Consider the following 23,489-nt stretch of genomic DNA (forward strand, 5'->3'; position numbering starts at 1 on the left):
CTTGCACCCAAGATTCTTCACCCAACTTCAGCCGGGATATAAATGTAAAAATTAAATTAAATTAAATTAAATTAAATTAAAAACCCTTGGTGACAATTGGGTAGAGGATCTCGGCTGAAAGTTGGGCACAACTCAGTAGATTATCATAAGAAATGGACTTGGGCAGGTTCAGGCATAAAACCCGTTGGGAGCACATGCTCCTGGTTCCAAGAATTTTACTTAAATGTTCCTTACTGACTGACTTGCCAATGGGTAAAGCCGTCCATGGTGATGCTTCCACTGGTTCATCTTGGTTTAAATCCACCAAAGTTGTTCACTTTTAGAGTTAACATAGTGCTAATCCTTTGCATTACAGAAGCAAGTCACCCAAAGTGAATACAGTAACTGAAGGACATGTTATTAATAGATGGAATGAATTGTAATCTAAGCAGGCAGGAACTACATTTACATAAATTATGGTGAGACGATAAAAAGGACAATTTTAAGGTCAAAGTGATAGTGATGTAAACTGGCATCTTGCTTGCTGGGATGTAAATCTGAGAAAACAGAATGATTCTATTGGAAATCTCTTTTGGTATCTTGGCCACTGGGGCAGTCATGTTAAGGTTGGATTAGGTGCTGTGTTGATTTAGTATACATTCAGTTAAAACTGCAATATGGTAGTGAAGAAAGAGGTCTAAAAATGGCAGAGCACCAATGTGTGCATGAGATAAAAGCTAATCTTAATGACTCAGACTGTCACATCGTGCCTTTAAAGAAAAAGCTGCTTTGCATCAATGTGCAATCTTTTCCAGTTCTTTGAACCTGCTTAAGCAATATTTTCAATCTCATCTGATTCAGCAAACTAAAAATAAACACAAAATTGATTTTTGACTAAGTAAAACTGACTTGATAAAAATAATACATGCCAGACAAGACTTTAATCTCCAAAGATTATTCTGCAGACAGAGCTTCAGGAAAGCCAAATATATGGGGCGGCGGTGGGGGGGGGGACTAGGCGATGTTGCTGCATAATAAGAGTTTTCATTCTAATTTTGTTGCTGAGATAGCTTTTTGAAATTATGACAGCAATATCTTCTGATTTGTCCTGCATACATCCAATCAAAGACATCTAATGTCCCTTTAGGGAGAGCAGGATTGGATTCTACACAGCCATCCAAAAATATAACCATTGTTCTATTTTACCGCTTACTCTATTTTAGAGAGTAAAACTCTCTTAATACAGAAATAATGTATTTATATTTGTAAAAAGCTAAACTGGTAGCAAACTAATGTAATATATAATTAATATAATTGATTATAAGCTACATGTGCATATATGCCAGCCACTTTAAGTGGCGCAGCGGGGAAATCCTTGGCTAACAAGCAGAAGGTTGCCAGTTTGAATCCCCACTGGTACTATATTGGGCAGCAGCGATACAGGAAGATGTTGAAAGGCATCATCTCACACTGTGTGGGCGGAGGCAATGGTAAACCCCTCCTGTATTCTACCAAAGACAACCACAGGGCTCTGTGGTCGCCAGGAGTTGAAATCGACTTGATGGCATACTTTACATATATGCCACCAGGCCCCAAAACCATGTATACCATTTTTAAAATAGTGAGTTCAAGGCAGTGGTGGCTGGTGCGGGCACTGCCGGGGTGTGGCACGAGGCACCAGGAGGCATCTAAATTACTAGGTGCTTACCTCTCCTCCTGCTGCACCTGAAAGCTGTTGTGGCAGCAGCGCACCACCCAGCACCTGCTGCAGTGGAGGATTGGCTCAGGTGGCCTATGCACATACACTGAGGCCATTTGCTGGCCACACAAATGGCCTCTGCCAGCTGAGTAGCAGAGCTGATCTTCCACGGCAGCGGGTGCTGGGCGACGTGCAGCAGCTCACAACAGCTTTCAGGTGTGGTGGGAGGAGAGCTGGTTTTGTGTGGTAGCAAGCATGACTTGTTCCCTTAGCTGAGCAGGGTCTACTTTGGTTGCATATGAATTGGAGACACGATGTGTGAGCACTGTAAGATATTCCCCTAAGGGGATGCAGCCACTCTGGGAAGAGCAGAAGGTTTCAAGTTCCCTCCCTGGCAGCATCTCCAAGATAGGGCTGAGAGAGATTCCTGACTGCAGCCTTGGAGAAGCCGCTGCCAGTCTGTGAAGACAATACTGAGCTAGATGAACCTATGGTCTGACTCAGTATATGGCAGCTTCCTATGAGACCTATGAGACACCTAGTAATTTAGAGTTAAAGGTGCCTCCCACCACTCCCCCCCACCAGCAGTTCCCACACCAGCCGCTGCTAAATTCTAAATATCCTGCAACATTTCATAGATGAAAATAGGGATATGCTTCTAGAACTGTATTATCATACTTACAGAGTTAAACTGCACATTTGTTCTATACACACAGGTTTTCCCCATGGGTTTGTTTTACCAAAAGCACCTATGCCCCCTCCCTTTTCTAGAGGAGTACAACAGTATGTGTGCATGGGGTTGGGGGAGAAAAGGTTGTTATTTATGCATAAATAAGCATACATCGGAATACATCAGGGCCATTCAGCTTGGTACCTTTTACTACATATCAGTATGCTTTTTCTTGCTTTAGTTTGTTCAATTGGCAGGCTTCCCCTTATCCATCCTGCTCATGTCTGGGCAATAGGGTTATAGAGGAGGCTGGGGTGCCACATCTCCTGTTTCTGATTGGCTCGTTCACCTGTGCCCAGGGGGTGTAGAGAGGGCAAAAGTGTTGTGTGCATGCATGTGTGGTGCTCCCGAAACCCACCTCACCCATTTAATCTTCTGTCTTTTAAAATATTTATTTCCCCAGTGCTCTTGCACAACAGCAACTGCAAGGCGCTCTGGTATACGGGTGTACTTGCAGAAGAGTAGCATGAATGTATTTATTTTTTTAAAATCCAAACTGCAAAAACAAAAAGGAAAGGGGCTTCTTGCCTCTCCCCACTGATGCCAGGAACTATTCTTACTTCTTTATGAATGGAACCGGAGCTGGACATTTCTCTCTTGTGACAGTGTGTCCTTGTGTGCTTCTGCAAGAACAACCTGAAACCTGCAAGAGACAACCTGAAAAGGAGAGGATCCGTACACATCGCTACCACACTGAAAATGGACATATAATCTCCCCTTCCCCAAATGAGGGGAGTGCAGACCAGCCTCACCTGTGGCTCATTTTCCCCCTGCCCTGCCCATGCCAGCTGCCACTGTTTAGCTGTATATGTTATTCATGAACCAGCCCTGCACTGGTTTAGAAAGCTAAGATGTTTGGGTCTTTGGTGTTAAATATATGTTTGAAAAAAATAATTGCCCTATAATCTGTTTTGAGCAGTTCACACTGAGCTCCCAAGCATCTGAAATGGCAGGATCTGCTTAGGGCAACACTTTAATGCTCATGCACATATCAATGCATGTGCACGAGAAACAAGGTGCATATCTCCCCGCTCCCCCAGAAATGTAACTTTGAGGAGACCTTAGAAGCAAATGAATCTGAAAAAAATAAAATAAGCCAAAGTAGCTGAGATCTGGAACAACACACACACGCACACGCACACACACACACACACATTATATCCCCGTCTAGACTTGGGGTTTTCATGTCTTTTCCATTTCATCAGTCACACCTGTCAAACCATGCTTTGCAGTCTTCCAAGCTTAAAAAGTTTGGTGTAGGTAGGCTACTGAACTGGAAAGGACACAAAATGCCTGGATGCTTTGTTGAACTGCAGCCAGAATTTTCTCATTTAAATATTCAGCCTGCATTAGCATGAAGACAGCATTCTCCCAGGCTCTTCATGGAGGCCCACACGAAACCTGACTCAGCAGGCCAGATACAACCTGACAGTTATATGTTTATTATTTATTTTTCATATTTTTATACCGCCTGATATGTACCTCTCTGGGTTTTGTTCAAAATTTAAAACAACACAAAAGGGTAAAAACAGATTAAAAGTCCGCAAAAACACAATAAAAACAATCTCATAAAACAAGTTATTAGAATAAATTTTTAAAATAAATTTCAGTTAAAAGCCTATGAGAACAGGTGTGTCTTGAGGGTCTTCCTGAAAATAAACAGAGAAGGAGATGCTTTTATTTCAACAGAGAGCATATTCCAAAGCCCTGGGGCATCCAAGAGAAAGCCTGGTCCCAGGTTGCAACCAAATGAGCTGGTGGCAACCATAACTGAACCTCTCCAGAAGATCATAATAGGCGGCAGGGTTCATGACAAAAAAGGCAGTCTCTGAGCCCAAGCCATTAGCGGCTTTATAGGTAATAACCAGCACTTTGTATTTTGCCCAGCAGCCAGTGCAGTTATTTTAGAATGGGTGTTATGTAGTCCCGTCAGTTTGTCCCAGAGACCAATCTGGCAGCCGCATTCTATACCAATATTAGTTTCCAGACTATGTACAAAGGCAGCCCCACACAGTGTGCATTACAGTAGTCAGGCCTGGAGGTTACCAGCATATGTACCACTGTTTTAAGTCCGTTTACCTCCAGAAATGGATATAGCTGACATATCAGCTGAAGCTGATAAAAAGCACTCCTGGCCATTGCCTCAACCTGAGAAACCAGAGAGAGCTTTGGAACATGGAACATAGGAACATAGGAAGCTGCCATATATTGGGTCAGACCATTGGCCTGTCTGGCTCAGTACTGTCTTCACAGACTGGCAGCTTCTTCTTCAAGGTTTCAGGCAGGAATCTCTCTCAGCCCTATCTTGGAGAAGCCAGAGGGAATTTTAAACTTTCTGCTCTTCCCAGAGCAGCTCCATCCCCTGAGGGGAATATCTTGCAGTGCTCACACTTCTAGTCTCCCATTCATATGCAACCAGGTTGGACTCTGCTTAGCTAAGGGGACAATCATGCATGCTACCACAAGACCAGCTACCTCTCCAGGAATCCAGGAGCACGCCCAAGTTACATAACTGATCTTTCAGGGGAAATGTAACCCCGTCCAGAACAGGCAGATCTAAACCATCTCTTGGGCCTTAACCCCCACCCCCACCCCCCACAGTCAGTATATCCGTCTTATTTGGATTCAACTTCAGTTTGTTATTCCTCATCCAGCCCATTAAAACCTCCAGGCAGATGTTTAGGGAAGATATGCCATTTCCTGATGAGGTCGTCATGAAGAAGTAGATCTGTGTGTCATCAGCATATTGATAACACCCTGCACCAAACCTCCTAATGATCTCTCCCTGTGGTTTCATGTAGCTGTTATAGGGCATTGGAGACAGCATGGAACCTTGTGGAACTCCACACTTTAGTTCTCACTTTGCAGAACAGCAGTCTCCAAGTGACACCATCTGGAATCTACCAGAGAGGTAGGAACGGAACCACTGTAGAACAGTACCATCCAATCCCACCTCTCTCAAGCGCTCCAGAAGGATACCATGGTTGTTGGTCTTGAAAGCCGCCAAGAGTTCTTAAAGGATCAACAGAGTCACACTCCCCCTGTCGAAAGCCAATTGGAGATCATCCATCAGGCTGACCAAGACAGTCTCAAACCCATAGCCCACACAAAAGCCGGTATGAAATGGGTCTAGATAATCTGCATCATCCAGAACTGCCTGGAGCTGAGAGGCCACCACCCACCACCTTGCCCAACCATGGGAGATTAGAAACAGGTCTGCAATTAGCTAACTCTGAGGGATCCAATGCACGTTTCTTCAAATAATGTCTAATCATAGTCTTCTTAAGACAAGGAGGCATCCTGCCCTCCCTCAGGATGCCTTCTTGTCTTAAGGAGCCTGAAGTCAAGCTTGGTGGGTCACATGCTATCAGTAGAAGCCCAAGCTAACAAGCTGAAGGGGTGGTAAACACACTGCAGCTATTTCGGTACCAGGAGCCACTCTCTTGCTCCCTTCTGTCCCTCTGCCAGCTGCAATTGAGCTGTGAGGGCAGGCCATTCATCCAACAGGGATGGGAAATCCCCAACTCTGTGAATGAACAGGGTTGGGGGTTTCCCTTGAATGATGTTGAAAATTATTTGAGGACCCTAACCCTAACCGCAAACCTCAACTGCTTCTGCCACATGTCAATCATTCAAAGTTCCGCTCTGAGTTTCAACAAATAACCAGGTTGCATGGCTCTATAACAGCCAGCCAGCTCTGGCTCATTTTCCATCCCTCCAGCTCGTTAGCATGGGCTACTATTGCATGTTTTGAATGCTTGTACAATACTTCACTCTCTTATGAGCCGTTGAGGCTGTTCACACGACCACAGTGACCAGCCTTGGGAGGGTTGGGCAGAAGGCAGGCGCCTTCCTGCCTCCCCCCACATGACTGGCACCACTCCTGGGCTTTCAGGTGCCACGGGCCCCCACAACCAGTACACAAGCACACAGGGACCAGCAAAGGAATGGAAAAAAGCAGGCTGCAGCCTCCCACATGATTCCACAATGCACTGTACAATCAATTTGTGATTTCCCTGCTGCCGGGTGCTTTTGCCACCTGGCTGTCTGGCTCACACAACCAGGCAGTGGGATAGAAGGGCACGCTTGTGCCCTTTCACCTCACTATTAGCCCAGGTACAAACTCCGGGCTACCCCAGTGCAGAGTGCTGGGATCGGGAGTGATACTGGTGCTCCACACAACCAGCTCTACCCAGATAGGGCTGGTCATGTGAACGGCCTTATGGTGATGTAGTGGTTAGAGCATTCAACTAGGACTGCGAGGATCCAGCTTCAAATCGGTGCTCAGCCTAGGTGATCTAGGGCCAGTCACTATCCCTCAACCTAATTTACTTCACAGGGTTTGTTGTGTAATGGAGGCAGGGGAAATGACATATGGTACCCTGAGCTCCTTGGGGAAAGGGAGGTAGAAATGCATCTGTAATAAATAAATAAATGGCTCATATAATTACATGTCCTTAATTTAACTGGTGGTGTCACCAAGCTCTTATTCTGGAAGAAGGACCAGCATGAATAACTTATTACAAAAGCTGCGTAAACATTAAAAATACGTTTTCAAAATTACAAGTGTCAATTTATTTTGATGTACTGACTGTGACATGGGATGGACATGTCAAAACATTTTCTATGACAGACTGAGAAATTAGAGTCTGTTGTTAATTTATTTTTTTATTTCCATTTCAGTGGATGGAAGCCAAGGCTTCTTTGCAATACTCAAAGGTTCTATTAAAACACACTCAACGTACTACAAAAGAATGATTGGAGGGTATTTTGTTGAAGCTGCCGTACAGTCTTCTGCACCGAACCTAACCGAATCTTCATCCCAAGCAAAGGTAAGCCAACAGGTACTACTGTCAAGCTAGCAGCAGCAGTAACCATTAATGCCAATTGGATACTTATAACTGATTGTTCAGAAATGGAGAGGAAACCGATATGAAATATACAGAATGTGAAAAACACTGACAATGGTCTTCTTTGCAACTTACAAATTGATTTTTAGGAGGGGGGGGGTTAGTATTAATATAAATACTACATACCTGGCTTGCCTTGGTCCATTTCCCCTGAGAAAAAAAAAATCTGAGGACTACATTCCTACACATGGTTAGGTAGCTTAATTTCCATTGGCTGCAAAAGGGATTGAACAATCTAACGTTGCATAGGATTGCAGCCAAGGTGGGTAATTGTATATTAAACCAATGACTGTGATATCTATATATTTAATTCTCCTAAACGTACCCGTCGCTAATCCCATGTGTGGCAGCTCTTGCGAAAGCAGCTGCCTGGGGGTTAGCGACAGAGACGGGAGACAATGGCGGTGGTGGTGGGCCGGCCTGGGCCGGCCACTGGTTGGCCAGAGGAGGCAGCAGCAGCAGGCTGGCCTGGCCCTGGCCTGGCCGCTGGTCGGCCGGAAGAGGTGGTGGTGGGCCGACCTGGCCCTGGTTGGAGGAGGCGGCGGCGGGGCGGCCTGGCCCAGCCGCCGGGAGGAGGAGATGGTGGCGGTGGGCTGACCTGGCCCTGGCCCAGCCACCAGTCAGCCGGAGGAGGTGGCAGCGGGCCTGCCTGTCCTGACTGCCCACTGAGAGGAAGTGGCGGGAGGAAGTGGGGGGCCTGCCTGAACCAGCTGCCGGGAGCGTTTGGGAGAAGGTGACGGGCCAGCTTTCTTGCCAGCCCACAAACCAGAAAGCGTGCGGAGGGGGAGGAACTGGCCAGCCAGTTAGTAAGTGCGGGGGGAGGGCCCGAGAAGTGGGGGGGGGAGCCCAGCCAGCTGTCCAGCCAGAAAGCTGGGCATGCCGGCGTGGTGGTGGTGGGGAACAGCTGTGGTGGGTGGGCCGTCCTGAGGTGCAGATGCTCTGCACCCAGTCCAGCTGGTTTAGTAATATTTTCTACCTTCATAGAGCCTTCATGCATAGAAATGAATCAAATCAACCAGGAAGTCAAATCAAATCTGAGCCCACTTCCCAATTTATTATTCAGGGAGGGCCTTTTGTAGATAGTAATGAAAGTCCTCCATCTCCTCCAGTCCTAAAGAAGCAGGCAAAAGGGACTAGTAGCCCTTTTTGGACCTTTGGAATCTTCATAGGCCCCATTCAGACCTAGCATCCACAGCCAGATGAAGCTGTAGTGACTCTCTGAAGCAGAGAATTATGCCACAGACCTGCAGTGTGGCAACCTCCGACTTCAGAGCAGAAGAACCTCTCCCTCTTCCTAGTCTGATCAGACTGCATCCCAGCAAGCTCTGTTCTGCTCACATCACCAGACTGTGGGCAAGGCGTTAGCACGTCCGTAAAGCAGCCACTATTGGCTGCAATGTTAGAGGGGCATGCTCAGTGCAATCATGTCTTTTTGGCTTTGATCACCTGCCTTTTCCCCACACCACTTGCACCCCTGCCTTTGCAAGAACTCCTAAGCTGCACAGTCTACAAGCTGCAAGCACAGTAATTGATTCCAGGATGGCAAGGGGCACTTCCAGATGGCAGTGGGGGAGATACGCGGAAGAGCAACTGAGAAATTGAGGCAGTGGGTTGGTGGCTGCATGGGTGGGAGAAGGGATGGTGCACCAGAAAGATTGATGTTGTGTCATATCCTTGCAGCTGCTCCTGGAGCCTAGGGAATATGTCATGCAAATTAATTGCAGTTGGTGTTTCTGGGAGCTGTTACCTGCTTGGAAAGGCAGTACCTGGTGAAACCATGTTACCTCCACCTTTGTTCAGGAGGAGTGGCCTGCATTTTATGTATCCAAACTTAAAGAGAAGGGAGGAATTATGGATGTAGTTTACAGTCGCTGCATTTAAAAGGGCAGTCATTGAGACTCTCCTTGGTAGTAATTTCAGTGCAAACCCATATCCCACCATTGGCTAGGAGCCTACAACCAGCAAAATGGACTTTCCCTAGGGGGAATCTGCTTACTATGTTGGAATTAGACATCCAGAAAAATTGCTTGTCACTTCTGGCTGTGAGGATCCCTGTGTAGCCCTTGTGGGCATCCTCTTTTAATTTCCCTGGGGAAAGACAAACTATCTTCCCCAGTTGAAGAAGAAGCTCCCCACCAGGAAGAGAGGATTGGGCCTCTCTCTTCCCACTTTTACTGGTTAAAGATAGATTGCACAAGTGTTCCCTCTACTTTCCCCCCCTCATATGTGTACAAAATGATTTATGCTCTGGGCAGATCAGTATCAAGGCAGTGTGTGCACACGTGCATTCAGAATGGGGCCTTCCTAAGTGGGGTCTAAAATTAACTAAGTGGACATTTTAAAAACTATTGCACATGCACATGATCACACCTTCATGGGATTGCCACCCTGCACCTGGTGATACCACCCTTGCCTGTTGGGGACTCCCCTCCCCTGCACCACTCAAGCACCCATTCTATTTTAGATTGACAGTGGGTCAAAGGGTTATTTAGGGAGGGGATGAAGGGAATAACACATATACCATTCCAAATTAGGGTTATCCAATTCATGATTAATTTCCTTTGCAGGAAAGCATTCTACTGCACCAGTCTGGGTACCTCCTAAAAAGCGGGCCAGGCACTGAGAACACCTTAGAACAGATTCCCACTTGCAATTTGTGGCAGCTAAAGCGGTCATTTGTTACCTGTCCACCAATGTTCCCTCTCACGCATGGGTATGTGTGCGCACCCACAAGCTTTTTGATGTGCGCACCATAAATTTTAGATCTTGCAGAGGTCGAGTCAGGACGGCCACACTCTAAATGCACGAGCACACATACTGTCTTGATACTACCACCCAGAACACTCATTCCACACACAGAGGCAAAGAATTAGAGGGAACATTGCTGTCCTCGTCCATTTTTTAAAAGAACAGGTAATGTTCAGCCATGCAACACACCCCATATAGTGCGGGCTGATCAGACAATGCATGCATCATCTTTATCAAATTGGCTTCCTGATCGGGTGTTAGGTCACTGAAAGGGTTCCTTGCACATGTGCCTCTTCTCCTTCTTTAATTGGAAGCTGTCACATTTTCAGTAGGATATCTAAGTAGAGGTCCTTCATGTCAGGCAACGTGCCAAGTAGTGTGATGTAGGGAGCTCACGCAATCCAAGCCTCAATCCCTTTTGGTGCTAAGCGCATCACAAACCAACCTGCCTTTCAAATGTCAGCATGGGAGAAGTAATACAGAGCACCTGCCTTCCTAGCCTTCCACCACATGCCAGCACACAAGGCCCACTGTTAATGAATGAATAGAAGCAATCGACAGAGATCGACATTGTATTTGTAGAGCAGAATGTTATCTCTTTAATTGACTGATGAATAAGGTTACCATAGGCAGGGCTACTGTAGATGTATGCCTGATGTAGCTTTGAGTGAAGTTGCACTATGCCCGGAGGTGTCATCTGGGTCTCTTGTGCTATAAAAGTGGTATGCTCTTTCATCACCATGTACCTGCCTGCTTTGCTGTTGGGGTGGTGGAAAATGCTCCCAGATGTACCTTGAGAAAACTGCTCTTACTGCTTGTGCTTCTCTGGTGCTGCTCTGACTCCTCTCTGCTGGAACAGGAGTGGGCACTGCTCCTCTATCTTGCTGCTGCATCTGGCCATTGCTGCTCTAATTTGCTCAAGGGGCTGGCAGATCTGTATGGTCAAGCAGCAGGACATCTCCCCTCAACTCTCAGAAGTTGTGAAGGATGCAGCAGGCCACTATCAACTGTGGAACCAGCTCCTCCTCCACATCCAGCAAGGTGTAGAGGACACGCCAATGGGACTTCAGCTTCCCAAAAGCCTGCTCCATGGCCATTCTTACACTGCTGTGGTAGAAGTTGAAGTTCCTCTTCGTGGTGCTCTAAGGTGCATGGTAGCAGGATGATGAACCACTTCTGAAGGCTGTATCCCTGGTCTCCAAACATCATAGACTTGTCTACAATGCCGCTGACAGTGATGGGGGTAAGGCCCAGCCCTCAGTTTGCCACAAGAGGCGACATCCAGAAGACTGCTGTGTCATGGCTTCTTCTGGACATCTCTGCGTATACATCCATGAAATGCCCTGTAGGGTCCACCAGAGCTTGCAGGGTCATGCTGTAGTAGTGCTTATGGTTGTCATACTCATCATGGTCATCGGTGGGGGGTTTGCTAAAATTTCAACGTCTGTGCTGGCAATACATCCCAGAAGGCCTGGAAACCCCTTCTCCTGGAATCCTGCCATCACTTCCTGGGGGTTGCCCACCCAAATCATGTCCTCCAAGAACAGTTCATTCAGCAGGAGAATAACTTCATGAAAAATCTCACATGCTGTGGAGGTGCCTACCACAAACAGGTTGCTGAGTGTCAGATAGTTCACTTCAGAGGCCAACATGTACAGTGTGATGGCCAGGTGCTTCCGCACTGGCACAATACGGCACATGGTGGTCTCCTGGCGGTGGAGAATTGGCCCCATTTCACTTGCAAGGAACTGAAAGGACTGTCTGGACATTCTGAAGGTGGTTCACACATGTGAAGCTTCATACGTGGAGCTGGATGAACCGCTAGTCATCCCACTGTGACACATCTTCCATGGATTGCCAGGTGTCATGTCTGGGCAGTGTCCACCTCCTGACCGTGGACAACAACTCCTGGAAAAGTTGCACCAAGGATAAGATTGCTCCTGCACTTCTTTGCACACCTGCAATGGCAGCTCGTGAGCATGCAAGCAATCCATTCCATCTGGTGATGGCAGCACTGAACTTGGCAGCTTCCTCATGAGCAGCAGATGCCCCTGCGCTCCTAAAGCTTCCGAGAATGTGCAGTATCACCCGCCTCTGCATTGATCTCATTCTGGTTTCCTCCTCCATGCTTTCCAGGACCATTCCCATGGTGATGTGCACTGCCATCCTGGGTGCTCTGCCCAACAATACACAAATCTTCTTCACTGGGTGCCAAGGAAGTGGATGTTGCCCATCACCACTTCGGAGATTTTACAGTGTGCACATCACATGCCTGTCGCCTCCCCAGCTATGGAGCAGGGGCGGGTGTGGGTGTGTGTGTACTCTGTGAGTTCCTTGCATAGCAGATCAGAAGAGGCGGTGTCCCTGCAAAAGACTCAACAAGCTGAAGAATGCTTTTTGTTCAGCTGGGGTGGGCAGACAAGGATTTCCAGTTCTTTGCACAGCTGCAAGCACAGAAAAAGAATCCCATAAACTTTAGGGAACCTATTGGAAACTTTGGGAACCTATGCTGTATCCTCTGTAGGGGCCCCCTAATGCCCTCCCTTTGGAAAGTTGTCTATTGAACCTCCCAATGCCCTGCTGCACTCGTAACTTTGGGGCAGATGGTGTGCATGAGGGGAGCAGCTTCTGAAGAATGGGCTACAGAGACCATAGCATCTTGCTGTTGCCAAATTGTACAATTCTCTCGCCTTTTGGTGTGTCAGCAATCTACCCCACCACCCCAGAAGAAAGATGCTGCACTTGTCCGGTTTCTCAAATGATGCAGAAAACGCAGGCAGACAATCAAATGGGGAAGTTTGCAGTTGCAATAGACACCCAGTTCATCCCCTTTATATGGGAAATACCCCCCATTGGTAAGAAAGCATTTGGGGAGCCTGCAAATCCCCCCCCTGTTGTGGGTCACAATCACACACCCCTTCCCATGGGGAAGCAAGCACTTCCAGCTCTTGGCAAGTTTATCCCCTCTGCATGCTGCCACCTCACCACACCCAATGGGGAAGTGAGCAGTTTCAACTGTTACCCAGTTTCTCCCCTTTGGATGTTGGATACAACCATGACATGGAGGGAAGCAAGCCGTTGTAGCACCCAGCTACTTGACCCCCTTTGCTTGCTGCTGCCCCCCCCCCCCCATGGGGAAGTATCATGTTAAAGCACTTGGCCAGTCTCTACCCTTTGGATGTGACAAAAACCACACCAGCAACTAAGTTGCAAGTAAAGCCCCATACGTAGTGCAGCCGGTGCAATTTTTGCATGTGATAAGACAGCAGCAAGCCCCACCACCATGTTCTGTAGTGAAAACCAGAGGTGATGTACCATTTTAAAATTGTGTTTTCTGATTTAAAACATTAAAAAACAACAAAATTTTGCATCCCTGAAGCACAACTTCCAGTCCCAAAGATGCTTAAAAAACCAACAATTTCTGCAGGGAAACTGAAATGCTGAAACAAGAACATTTTTGAAGGTTTTTGTGAGAACTACTATCCACCAACACTCAAGTGCAACAGCCACACTCAATGATGGCTTGAAGGACAGAAGTGCGGTAGCACATAAAAAATGGAGCTTTAATAAGTCATGGTGCAAAGAACTTGGAGTACATTTTTTTCAGGACCAGCTCCTCCACATGTGTGCCTTAATCCTCATCCGAGGTTGAGGAAGAATCAGGAAGATGTTTGCCACCACCATAGCTTCTGCATTGGCCTTTCTCCTTCCTGCAACTCTTGCCTTTCTGCAAAGTGAGTTTTTTCCTGAGGGATGTGCAGCTGGACATAGCATGCTTTCTATGACACATGTGCGTTCCTTTTGTGGCCGTGTTCTGGATTTCGGGCAGTAGGTGCTGCAGTTCTGGAACCTGACTGGAGGGGCACATATTATCTTGGCTGCTGATGTGTGAGCCCAGAGGGACCTTGGCCTGCCTATGGACGCATGAACGGTGCCTACATAGCCTGTGTCAAGGCTGGGGTGCCTTGGACTGTGCTGGCATGTAATGTGCCTGCATGGGCACCTGTGGCTGGTACAGTTGCTTCTTCTGGGGAGGATGAGCTGGTGCCTGCTCAGCCAATCGTGCAATTGATTCAGTCATCCTCTCGAGGAAGGCTGTATAGCATTCAAATCACCTCTCTGCTGTGGCATCGGAGTGCTCCATGGCCCTGAGCACTTCCTTCAGTGCATGCTTGAAGACCACCTGGAAGTTCCTCCTGTCATCTGCCCTCCTCTGGTCTTCATTGTGGTCCAGTTCTTGGAGGAGGGCGCATGTGGCCTGCAAACTCTGCATTCTAGGTCACAAGATTCCTGGCAAACTGCAAGCGATCGACACACATCCTGCTCCTCAGTTGTGCTACACGTTCCTCCTTGGAGTGGCCTTCTGGGTGCAGGCCCTTCTTCTACAGCTGCAGGATGAGTGGGCACACCCTCCTGTGGCTGTGGTTCCCCTGGTGAGATATTACCTGAGGAACCTGGAGGGAGAATTGTGGAAAAGGAGTAGAAGACTGTTAAGAACCATAGCTTGAACTTGTTTTAAAGTGGTTTGCAAGCAGCATACTAAACGTGTTTGGAGGAATGCCTCCATAGACCGCATGATTATTCTTCAGGGATAAAAAAGAATCTCTAGGAGCTGCAGAAAGTCTTTGCATTTACTCCCACCTTCTGCTTCACATGAGTTCTGTGGACCATATATGTCCTAAAAGTGCCATTTGTTAGAGTGGCAGATGGGATCATTTTTCAAATGGTTTTTTAACATTTATCGTCACTCTAAAACTCAAGATCTCTGCTCTAAAAGTTGTCCCCTGGATCTTAAGGGTAGGCCCAGAGAACTGGGTTCTATCAATGTTGCTGGAGCACAACTCCCATCATACCCAGGTGCAAAACCCCTGAAATGTTATTTTGCTGCCCATCCTGGAGAACATGTCAGTCAGGGAATGCCAGAACAATTCCTCTAACTGCTGCGTGTCTTGTGATTGTTCCAGGAAACTTCTTGTGCCAAAACCATGCCCATGAACCCCGCTATAGCAGGGAACCTTGGCTGTCCTCTTCCAGGAATTGGGTGGGCATAAGGTGTTCAAGGACCTCAATGTGTGTCTTCCTCCTCAGAATCTTCATCTTCCTCCTCAGAGCCTGAGGAGTACAATGCAGACTGAAGTGTCTGTCCCTGGGCATCCACAACTTGCACAAGCACAGGTGAGCCAGCGTGGTGCAGTGGTTAGAGTTCTGGACTAGGACTGGGGAGACCCGAGTTCAAATCCCCATTCAGCCATGAAACTAGCTGGGTGACTCTGGGCCAGTCACGCATCTTGCAGCCTTACCTACTTCACTGGGTTGTTGTGAAAGAGAAATTCAAGTATGTAGTACACCGCTCTGGGCTCCTTGGAGGAAGAGCGGGATATAAATGTAATAATAATAATAATAATAATAATAAAATAATACTGCTCTCTCTGCCTTCTCTCTGCAACAGCAGCAGCAGCTTCATGCATGTGCTCCATAGGAAGCAGAGGTCTGCGTGGCTTGCCACCCTGAGCAACTTGCAACCTCTGTAACCTGAGCCTGTAACATTGACATAGTTGCATGCTGTGCCATGCTCTTGGCTGCCATGGAGCTGTCTGAATGGGCAGAGGTGGTGGTGCTGATGAGGTTGTGGCTGACATCGCTCCCTGTGCAAGGAGCCTGCTGCTCCCTGGCATCCTGGTTGGCAGTGGCATCTGGCTTGCCCTTTGTCTCTTCTGTGGAATGGGGTGTCCACTCCCAACCATGCTCCTGGGCATTATGTCCTTCTGATCCAGGAGGACTGATGCCAGCTGGTCATAGTGTGGCATGCTCCTTGGCTCCACTCTTGATATTTCTTGTGGGTAGCCCCCTCCTTGAATTTCTTCTTCAGAAACTGCAATGTTTCCTTGTATGGTGCCCCAGTGTATTGGAAGCCTCTCTGCACCATCTGCCTAGAGATTCAGTTGAAGGTGTTCTCATTCCTGAACTGCTGCTGCAGTTGTGACTGAACACGGTCAGAGGTCCACATGAACACCCCCATCTCTGGCTCTGTCCACAGCTTTGCACAAGCCTTCCTGCTTCCATCCCCAGTCTGGCTGCTTTCTGTGGCAGTGCCAGTGCCAATTGTGGAGAGAGAAGCCATTGTGGAATGCTGAGACTGCAGGGCTGCTGGCAATTTTCCAAGTAGACGTAGTATCCCTGTTTCCAAGCAGCAGCAGGAGGGGTAAGGAGATGACAGAGGGTGGAGCATTAATCGCCTCACTATAGTTGTGGGAGGAGCTTGTGCACAGAATCCAGGTTGTAGCAGCAACAGAATTCAAACACAATGGTGTCTTCAAGCCTCAGGTTTCAGCAGTGAAATTCACTACAATCTGAGGGTTCAAATTCAGGTTTGGAAGCAAAAATAGTGCTGCAGTTGGGTAATGAAACTGTGGCTTCACGTATTCAGACAACCACAATCTCCATCCTCTGGCGCATTTACCTCTGCTTTGGCGTTAGGTCCAAATGGGGCCATAGACTCACAGCATGAAGAGGGGTCACACCCATTGTCTCCATTCCTACCCCTGAGTTCCACACATCGACTCTTCCTGTGTGCACAGAACCGATGTGTGTTCAATTTCTTGCATGAATTTGTGTAATCCTTTTCTCAAGCCTTCAAAGCTAGTGACAATCTCCATATCTTGTGGTTTCATACATTAATATTAATGCACCTTGTGATGAATTATTTCTTTCTCTTGGTCCCAAATCTGCTGCCAATCAGTTTATTTGGTTAGGAGAACTCTGAGCTCTAGTATTGTGAGAGGGAGAAAACATCTCTATTTGCTCTTAAGAGCCATTCATAATTTAAGCAAATGTCTTATTCCTCCTTCTCGGTAGTTTTCTTCTAAACTAAAATGCCCCTAGCTCTTTACTTTTTCCTAGTAGAAATATATTCCAAGCTTTTGATCATTTTAGTTGCCTCTCCGTACTTTTTACAACTTGGTGATGATTCTTTTTGAGATTATGTGCCCAGAACTTCACACAGTATTCAAAAAATGGCCACTCCACAGATTTATATAATAGCATTATATTTACTGTTCTTTGCTGAGGAGAAAGACAAAAATAAAAATACCTGCAATAAGCTAAAATTGTGTTTTCTGTTACTTTTCTGCATGTCAATATAGGAAGAATATTTGGGGACAGAAATTGATTCTGTCCTCCCAGTAGGTATATGTAACTGACTGAGTTCTGGAGCATGTAGTATTAGTGCATGGGGAAAGTATGTTTTTCATAAAATATGTATTGTTAAATATTTCTTGCTGAGTTGATTTTACAGGATTTACACTGCAATAAAAGCATGTGATGTTGATTTGTCTGAAATTGGAACCAGTTTAAAATCAGTTCAAAATGGACTACCCAAACGTTGGGTCTGAACCAGAACTGAACTGAAAAGTGACTTATACTAATGAAGCTGCAAGATTTTTTTTTTTTTTAGCATTGTAAGGTGAAGACTTAGAAGGATTATATTTCTTGCCCAAAGTTGTTGATTATTGCTATTCAAAAGAGATAAAGCAATGTTGAGGCAGTTGCAAAGTAAGAGCCACTAGAAGGATTTCAATAATAATAATAATAATAATAATAATAATAATACCCCAGTGAGGCACTACCTTGTCGTGGTTGTGGGGCTTGTGTGCTCTGAGGAAGGTGAGAGCTATGCCAGAGGTCCAACCATACTGGACAGGTCTCACCAGAGGAGCCAGACAAAGAGTGCCTCTCACATCAACAATATGGTAAGACGTAATTTTAATAAATCTATACCGGATCGGTCGTCGCCTGGGTCAACAAGGACTGTGCCAGGTGCTGGAGTCCCTGGACATCTGGTGGCAAGTGGGCAACAGGACTCAGGATCTTCAGTTGAGCAACCAGGGCTGGAGACTGCAAGGTTACTGGAAGAAACGTCGCTTAACCGGAAAAAAATATATGAAAAAAGCCAACAAGGAAATAATGATTTGCTGTTACAAGTCTAGTCCAACTAGAAGAGGTTATTTAAAAGGAATGTACCAAATTTCGAAAGAGAAGCATCCAGATACAGAAATAACAGAACAAAGGCTAGCAGACCAGAGAAGATTCATAATAAGAAATAAAGTATTCACAGAAGTTGAGCTGGAAGAACTGCAAAGAGCAACATAGGCTCAAGATATGGAAGAAGAATTACCACCAACTGAAGAAGTTGCTAAGGCGCAGGTGGAGGAGGTGTTGGAAATCGAGGATACCACTGTTGCTGAACTGTTTCAAAATCAAAACCAGGCAACCTCCCCTTTGCCTTCACCTCAAAAACTCGAATTCAAGGAAAATAAGAGAACTCCTGGAACTAATAAAGCAGCAAATAACAGCAGTGTCAAAGAAGATTAGCAGATACGAAGCCAGAATTACACAACACAGGCGAAATCTCCAATTCCAGTTGAATCAGAGACGTTTCTACCAAAGCATAGAAGGAGAAACTGCAAGAAACATAGAAACACCAAATAAAGAAGAAACAATGCAATTCTGGGGGAAATTATGGGACAATCCAACAGGTTGGGTGAAAGAGGTCAAAAAATGTAACCAACAAATGCAAGAGCTAATAATAACACCATAATTAATAAGTGAAAGAACAAAGAAAATTAAAAATTGGACTGCACCAGGCGATGATCAACTGCGTGGCTTTTGGCTTAAACACCTAACAAGCCTTCATAAACAACTATCAAAACAGTTCAATCACACTTTGCAAGTAGGTGATATTGAACAATGGCTAACAACTGGGAAAACTCATCTCATCATGAAAGACCCAGCAAAAGTGCACTTCCAAGTAATTATAGACCGATAACCTGCCTGTCAACCATGTTCAAATTAGTAACTGGAATAATAGCCAATGAAGTGATGCAACACTTATTAACTAACAAACAGCTTCCAGTTGAACAGAAAGGAAATTGCCCGAACACCAGAGGCACAAAAGACCAGCTGCTGATTGACAAAATGATTTTAGAAAACTGCAAGAGAAGAAAAACAAATCTAAGTGTTGCATGGATTGACTACAAGAAAGCTTTCGACTCATTGCCTCACACATGGATACTAAAATGTTTAGAAACAACTGGTGTCAGCAAAAACATTCAGATATTTATAAAAAAAGCAATGAGCATGTGGAGTACACAGTTAACAATCAATGGTGAGACACTTGGACAGGTTAGCATTAGAAGAGGCATTTTCCAAGGGGACTCACTATTGCCTCTGTTGTCTGTAATCGCCATGACCCCACTTTCACAAATACTAAACTAGGGATGTGCACGGTCCGGAGCAGTCCGGACTAGCACCGAAGGGGGGCCTTTCTTTAAGGGCGGGGAGGGCTTGCTTACCCCTCCCGCCTCTTTGCCCCCTCCAGCGCCCGTATTTAACAGACAAACGGGGCGCTGGAAACCAGCCGCCCCCGCCGCCGCCCCCCCCCGCCGCGAGCAGATTTACCCTTTAAAACTGCCAATACCCCTGCCGTCGCCCGCCAGCCCTCCCTCCCTCCCTCCCTCCCAGCTGCCCGCCCGCCCGAGGACTCACCCAATGCTTTAGAAAAAACGAGAGGAGCTACCGGATGGAGCTCCTCTCGTTACGAAGGCCTGCTGCATACTGAAGGCGCTTTGCGTGTGCGCGCGCGCATGCGTGCACCGCAAAGCACGCCAATCGCCGGAGGCCTGGTCTACCCGCCGGGAAAAGGCCGGGTAGACTGGGCCTCTGTCGATCGGAGGCCCGGTCTACCCGGCCTTTTCCCGGCGGGTAGACCGGGCCTCCGGCGATCGGCGTGCTTTGTGGCGCGCGCATGCGCGCGCGTGCAAAGCGCCTTCAGTATGCAGCAGGCCTTCGTAACGAGAGGAGCTCCGTCCGGTAGCTCCTCTCGTTTTTTCTAAAGCATTGGGTGAGTCCTCGGGCAGGCGGGCAGGCAGCTGGGAGGGAGGGAGGGAGGGCTGGCGGGCGACGGCAGGGGTATTGGCAGTTTTAAAGGGTAAATCTGCTCGCGGCGGGGGGGGGGCGGGGGCGGCAGGTTTCCAGCGCCCCATTTGTCTGTTAAATACGGGCGCTGGAGGGGGCAAAAAAGCGGGAGGGGTAAGCAAGCCCTCCCGCCCTTAAAGCAATACCCCCCACCCGGACCCGGACCAGCAAGAGCCGAACCGGTCCGGCAGTTCGGCCATTCTTTAGAATGGCCGCCGGACCGGTTCGGACTCACCCCTATACTAAACAAAACAGGCCTCGGATACCAAACATCTAAAACATCAGTAAAATCAACCATCTGCTGTACATGGACGATCTGAAGTTGTATGGAAAGTCCCAGTCAGAAATTGAATCACTGCTAAACACTGTCTGTTTATTCAGTAGGGATATAGCAATGGAATTTGGACTAGACAAGTGTGCTGCATTAATAATAAACAGAGGGAAAATAACAAAAACAGAAGGAATAGAACTGCCCAATGGAAGCAAGATCAAGAACATGGAAGAGAAAGAACATTGCAAATACTTGGGCATTCTCCAGGCTGATAAAATCGCACACACTGGAGTTAAAATAAAAATTGGAAGTGAATACATCAGGAGAATTAGAAAAATCCTCAAGTCCAAACTCAATGGCGGGAAAACCATACAAGCCATAAACACCTGGGCTATACCTGTTATCAGATACACTGCAGGAATAATAGACTGGATCCAGGCAGAGCTAGAGACGCTAGATCAGGGATTCTCAAACTTGGGTCCTTAGGTGTTATTGGACTTCAACTCTCATAATCCCCAGCCTCAGTGGCCTTTGGTTGGGGATTATGGGAGTTGAAGTCCAATAACACCTGAGGACCCAAGTTTGAGAATCACTGCGCTAGATCGTAAGACCAGGAAAATAATGACCATCAATCATGCTCTGCACCCCCGCAGTGATGTTGATAGGCTATACCTCCCACGCAGCTCAGGTGGAAGAGGAATGCTGCAAGTCCATCAAACAGTAGACGAGGAGAAAAGAGGCCTTGAAGAATATATCACGGATAGTGAAGAAGATGCACTTCAAATGGCCAAGAACGAGAAACTATTCAACACCAATGAAACAAAGCAGTCCTACAAGAAAGAACAAGTCAAGAACCGAGCAGGAAAATGGAAAAATAAGCCACTGCATGGTCAATATTTGCACAATATAAGTGGAAAATCAGACATCACCAAGACCTGGCAATGGCTTAAGAATGGCAACTTGAAGAAAGAAACAGAGGGTTTAATACTGGCTGCACAAGAACAGGCACTAAGAACAAATGCAATAAGAGCAAAAGTCGAAAAGTCAACAACAAACAGCAAGTGCCGCCTTTGTAAAGAAGCAGATGAAACAGTAGACCACCTAATCAGCTGTTGAAAAAGATCGCACAGACTGACTACAAACAAAGGCATGACAAGGTAGCAGGGATGATATACTGGAACATCTGCAAAAAATACAAGCTACCTGTAGCCAAAAATTGGTGGGACTATAAAATTTTAAAGGTTGTAGAAAATGAAGCTGCAAAAATATGATGGGACTTCTGACTACAAACAGACAAACATCTGCCACACAATACACCAGATATAACTGTAGTCAAGAAGAAAGATAAACAAGTTAAAATAATCGACATAGCAACCAGGGGATAGCAGAATAGAAGAAAAAGAAATAGAAAAAATCACCAAATACAAAGATCTACACATTGAAATTGAAAGGCTGTGGCAGAAAAAGACCAAAATCATCCCAGTGGTAATTGGCGCCCTGGGTGCAGTTCCAAAACACCTAGAAGAGCACCTCAACACCATAGGGGCCACAGAAATCACCATCAGCCAACTACAAAAAGCAGCTTTACTGGGAACAGCCTATATTTTGCGACGATATGTATAATAACCAACAGTATTGATGATAAAATTCAGCCATCCCAGGTCCTTGGGAAGGACTCAATGTCTGGATAAAATAAACTAGTCAATAACACCTTTCTGACTGTGTAAACAAGAAATAATAATAAAAATAATAATAGCTTGACTCAGCACTGAGTAAGGATGGGATATTGTTGAAGTCTGGATGCCAGGGGAGCCATTCCATTTTGATTTAAAAGAGTGTTGATACAAAAACTGGTGTCTACAAAATGGCAACAAATTTAAGTTGCCAATTTGTAGGCATGAGTTTTTGTGAAGTCTAATCTTTGGAGGTGTACAATCCACCCCTAAATATTCTGAATTGGTATATACTGCAAGGGTACCAGAGAACTTTCCTAGTTTATGAGAGCTGGCATGAGAAATAATGTGATTTGATTGTACATTCGCATTTAAAAAACACCAATATACTGTAACTTTAATATGTTTTTATATTTATTTATATACTGCCATTCAATCAAATTATCCATATATTAGCAAATACAGTACCAATAATTATCCTGTACTTAACAGGAACAGTGTTAAAAGCTGCCTGCAGGGCACTGAAATGCTGGGATGATTGTGGAGAGCGAGGACAGAAGGAGTAATGAGGTGATTCAGCTTAGGTAGGTCTTAAGGGGCAGAAGAAGACAGGACTCAGGAGCGCACCTAGGTATTTTTGTTGCCCGGACCTGAGGCTGAAGGGCTTCAGAACCCCACGCCCCGTTGCAAGCCCCCTACCCTTAATTTTTTTTAATACCTCCTGCTGCCCATCTCTCAGCACTGCTGCCTGGAGCCACTGTGTGCTGCTGCTATTTTCCCCTCTTCATCGCTGGGGTGGGAGTGGAGCAGAGCAAGCCACCCCCCAGTGGCGTCAGGCACAGGCAGGCCACTGCAGTCTGTGCAGGTGGGCCTCCTCAGCCTGCGCAGCCCAGCCTACTCAGCCTGGGCGTGTGCGCCATTGGAGTATGGAGTGTCGCATCCTGTGGCATCATGGGATGAGACACTACATTCTCCAATGGCGCACACATGCAGGCAGCGGAAGCTGGTCTGAGCAGGCCAAGGAGTTCCACCTGAGGAGGGGGAAATAGTGGCAGTGCATGGCAGGGGCTGGGCAGCAGCGATGGGGCATTGGGGCTCTGGGGCATTTGTGGCAGGAGGTCACAGACTGAAACTGGAAAGCAATAGCTGCCTCTGGGGCATTATGAGGCAGGAGGTCACAGACCGCCACCCTGTGGCCCATGCCTAAATGCGCCTCTGACAGGACTAGATCACTTTTCTGGTGTTTTTGTGTGTGTAGGTGATCGTGTGTTGGGGTGTGATCAAGACTGTATCTGCTGGCCCTGACCTTCACATATCCAGAGAGATGACATTTGCACAGGCCCTATGGACAGTCATCCAGATTGCACATAGACTCTTGTACACAATCTAGGACTGGGGATGTGAGAACCGGCTCGAGATCAAGCCGGTTTGCCACTGAATTGGTCTAGCTTCAGGGCTTGCCCTCAAGCCAGGCTGGGTCCATTTTATTTGTTTGTTTGTTTGTTCA

At 46.6% G+C, this 23,489-nt stretch overlaps 1 protein-coding gene across 4 annotated transcripts in view; it reads left to right on the forward strand.

Moving 5' to 3' along the window:
• Positions 1 to 23,489, forward strand: part of CNBD1 (cyclic nucleotide binding domain containing 1) — a 275,403-nt gene that overhangs the window by 127,829 nt on the left and 124,085 nt on the right. For all 4 annotated transcript variants that reach the window (XM_053313410.1, XM_053313411.1, XM_053313413.1 and 1 more), the window contains one exon: positions 7,092 to 7,240. In XM_053313410.1, coding sequence (XP_053169385.1) covers positions 7,092 to 7,240 — 149 coding nt within the window. The remainder of the gene's footprint in view (positions 1 to 7,091; positions 7,241 to 23,489) is intronic.

This window comes from Hemicordylus capensis, chromosome 4, assembly GCF_027244095.1.
Source record: "Hemicordylus capensis ecotype Gifberg chromosome 4, rHemCap1.1.pri, whole genome shotgun sequence".
NCBI classification, from domain to species: Eukaryota; Metazoa; Chordata; class Lepidosauria; order Squamata; family Cordylidae; genus Hemicordylus; species Hemicordylus capensis.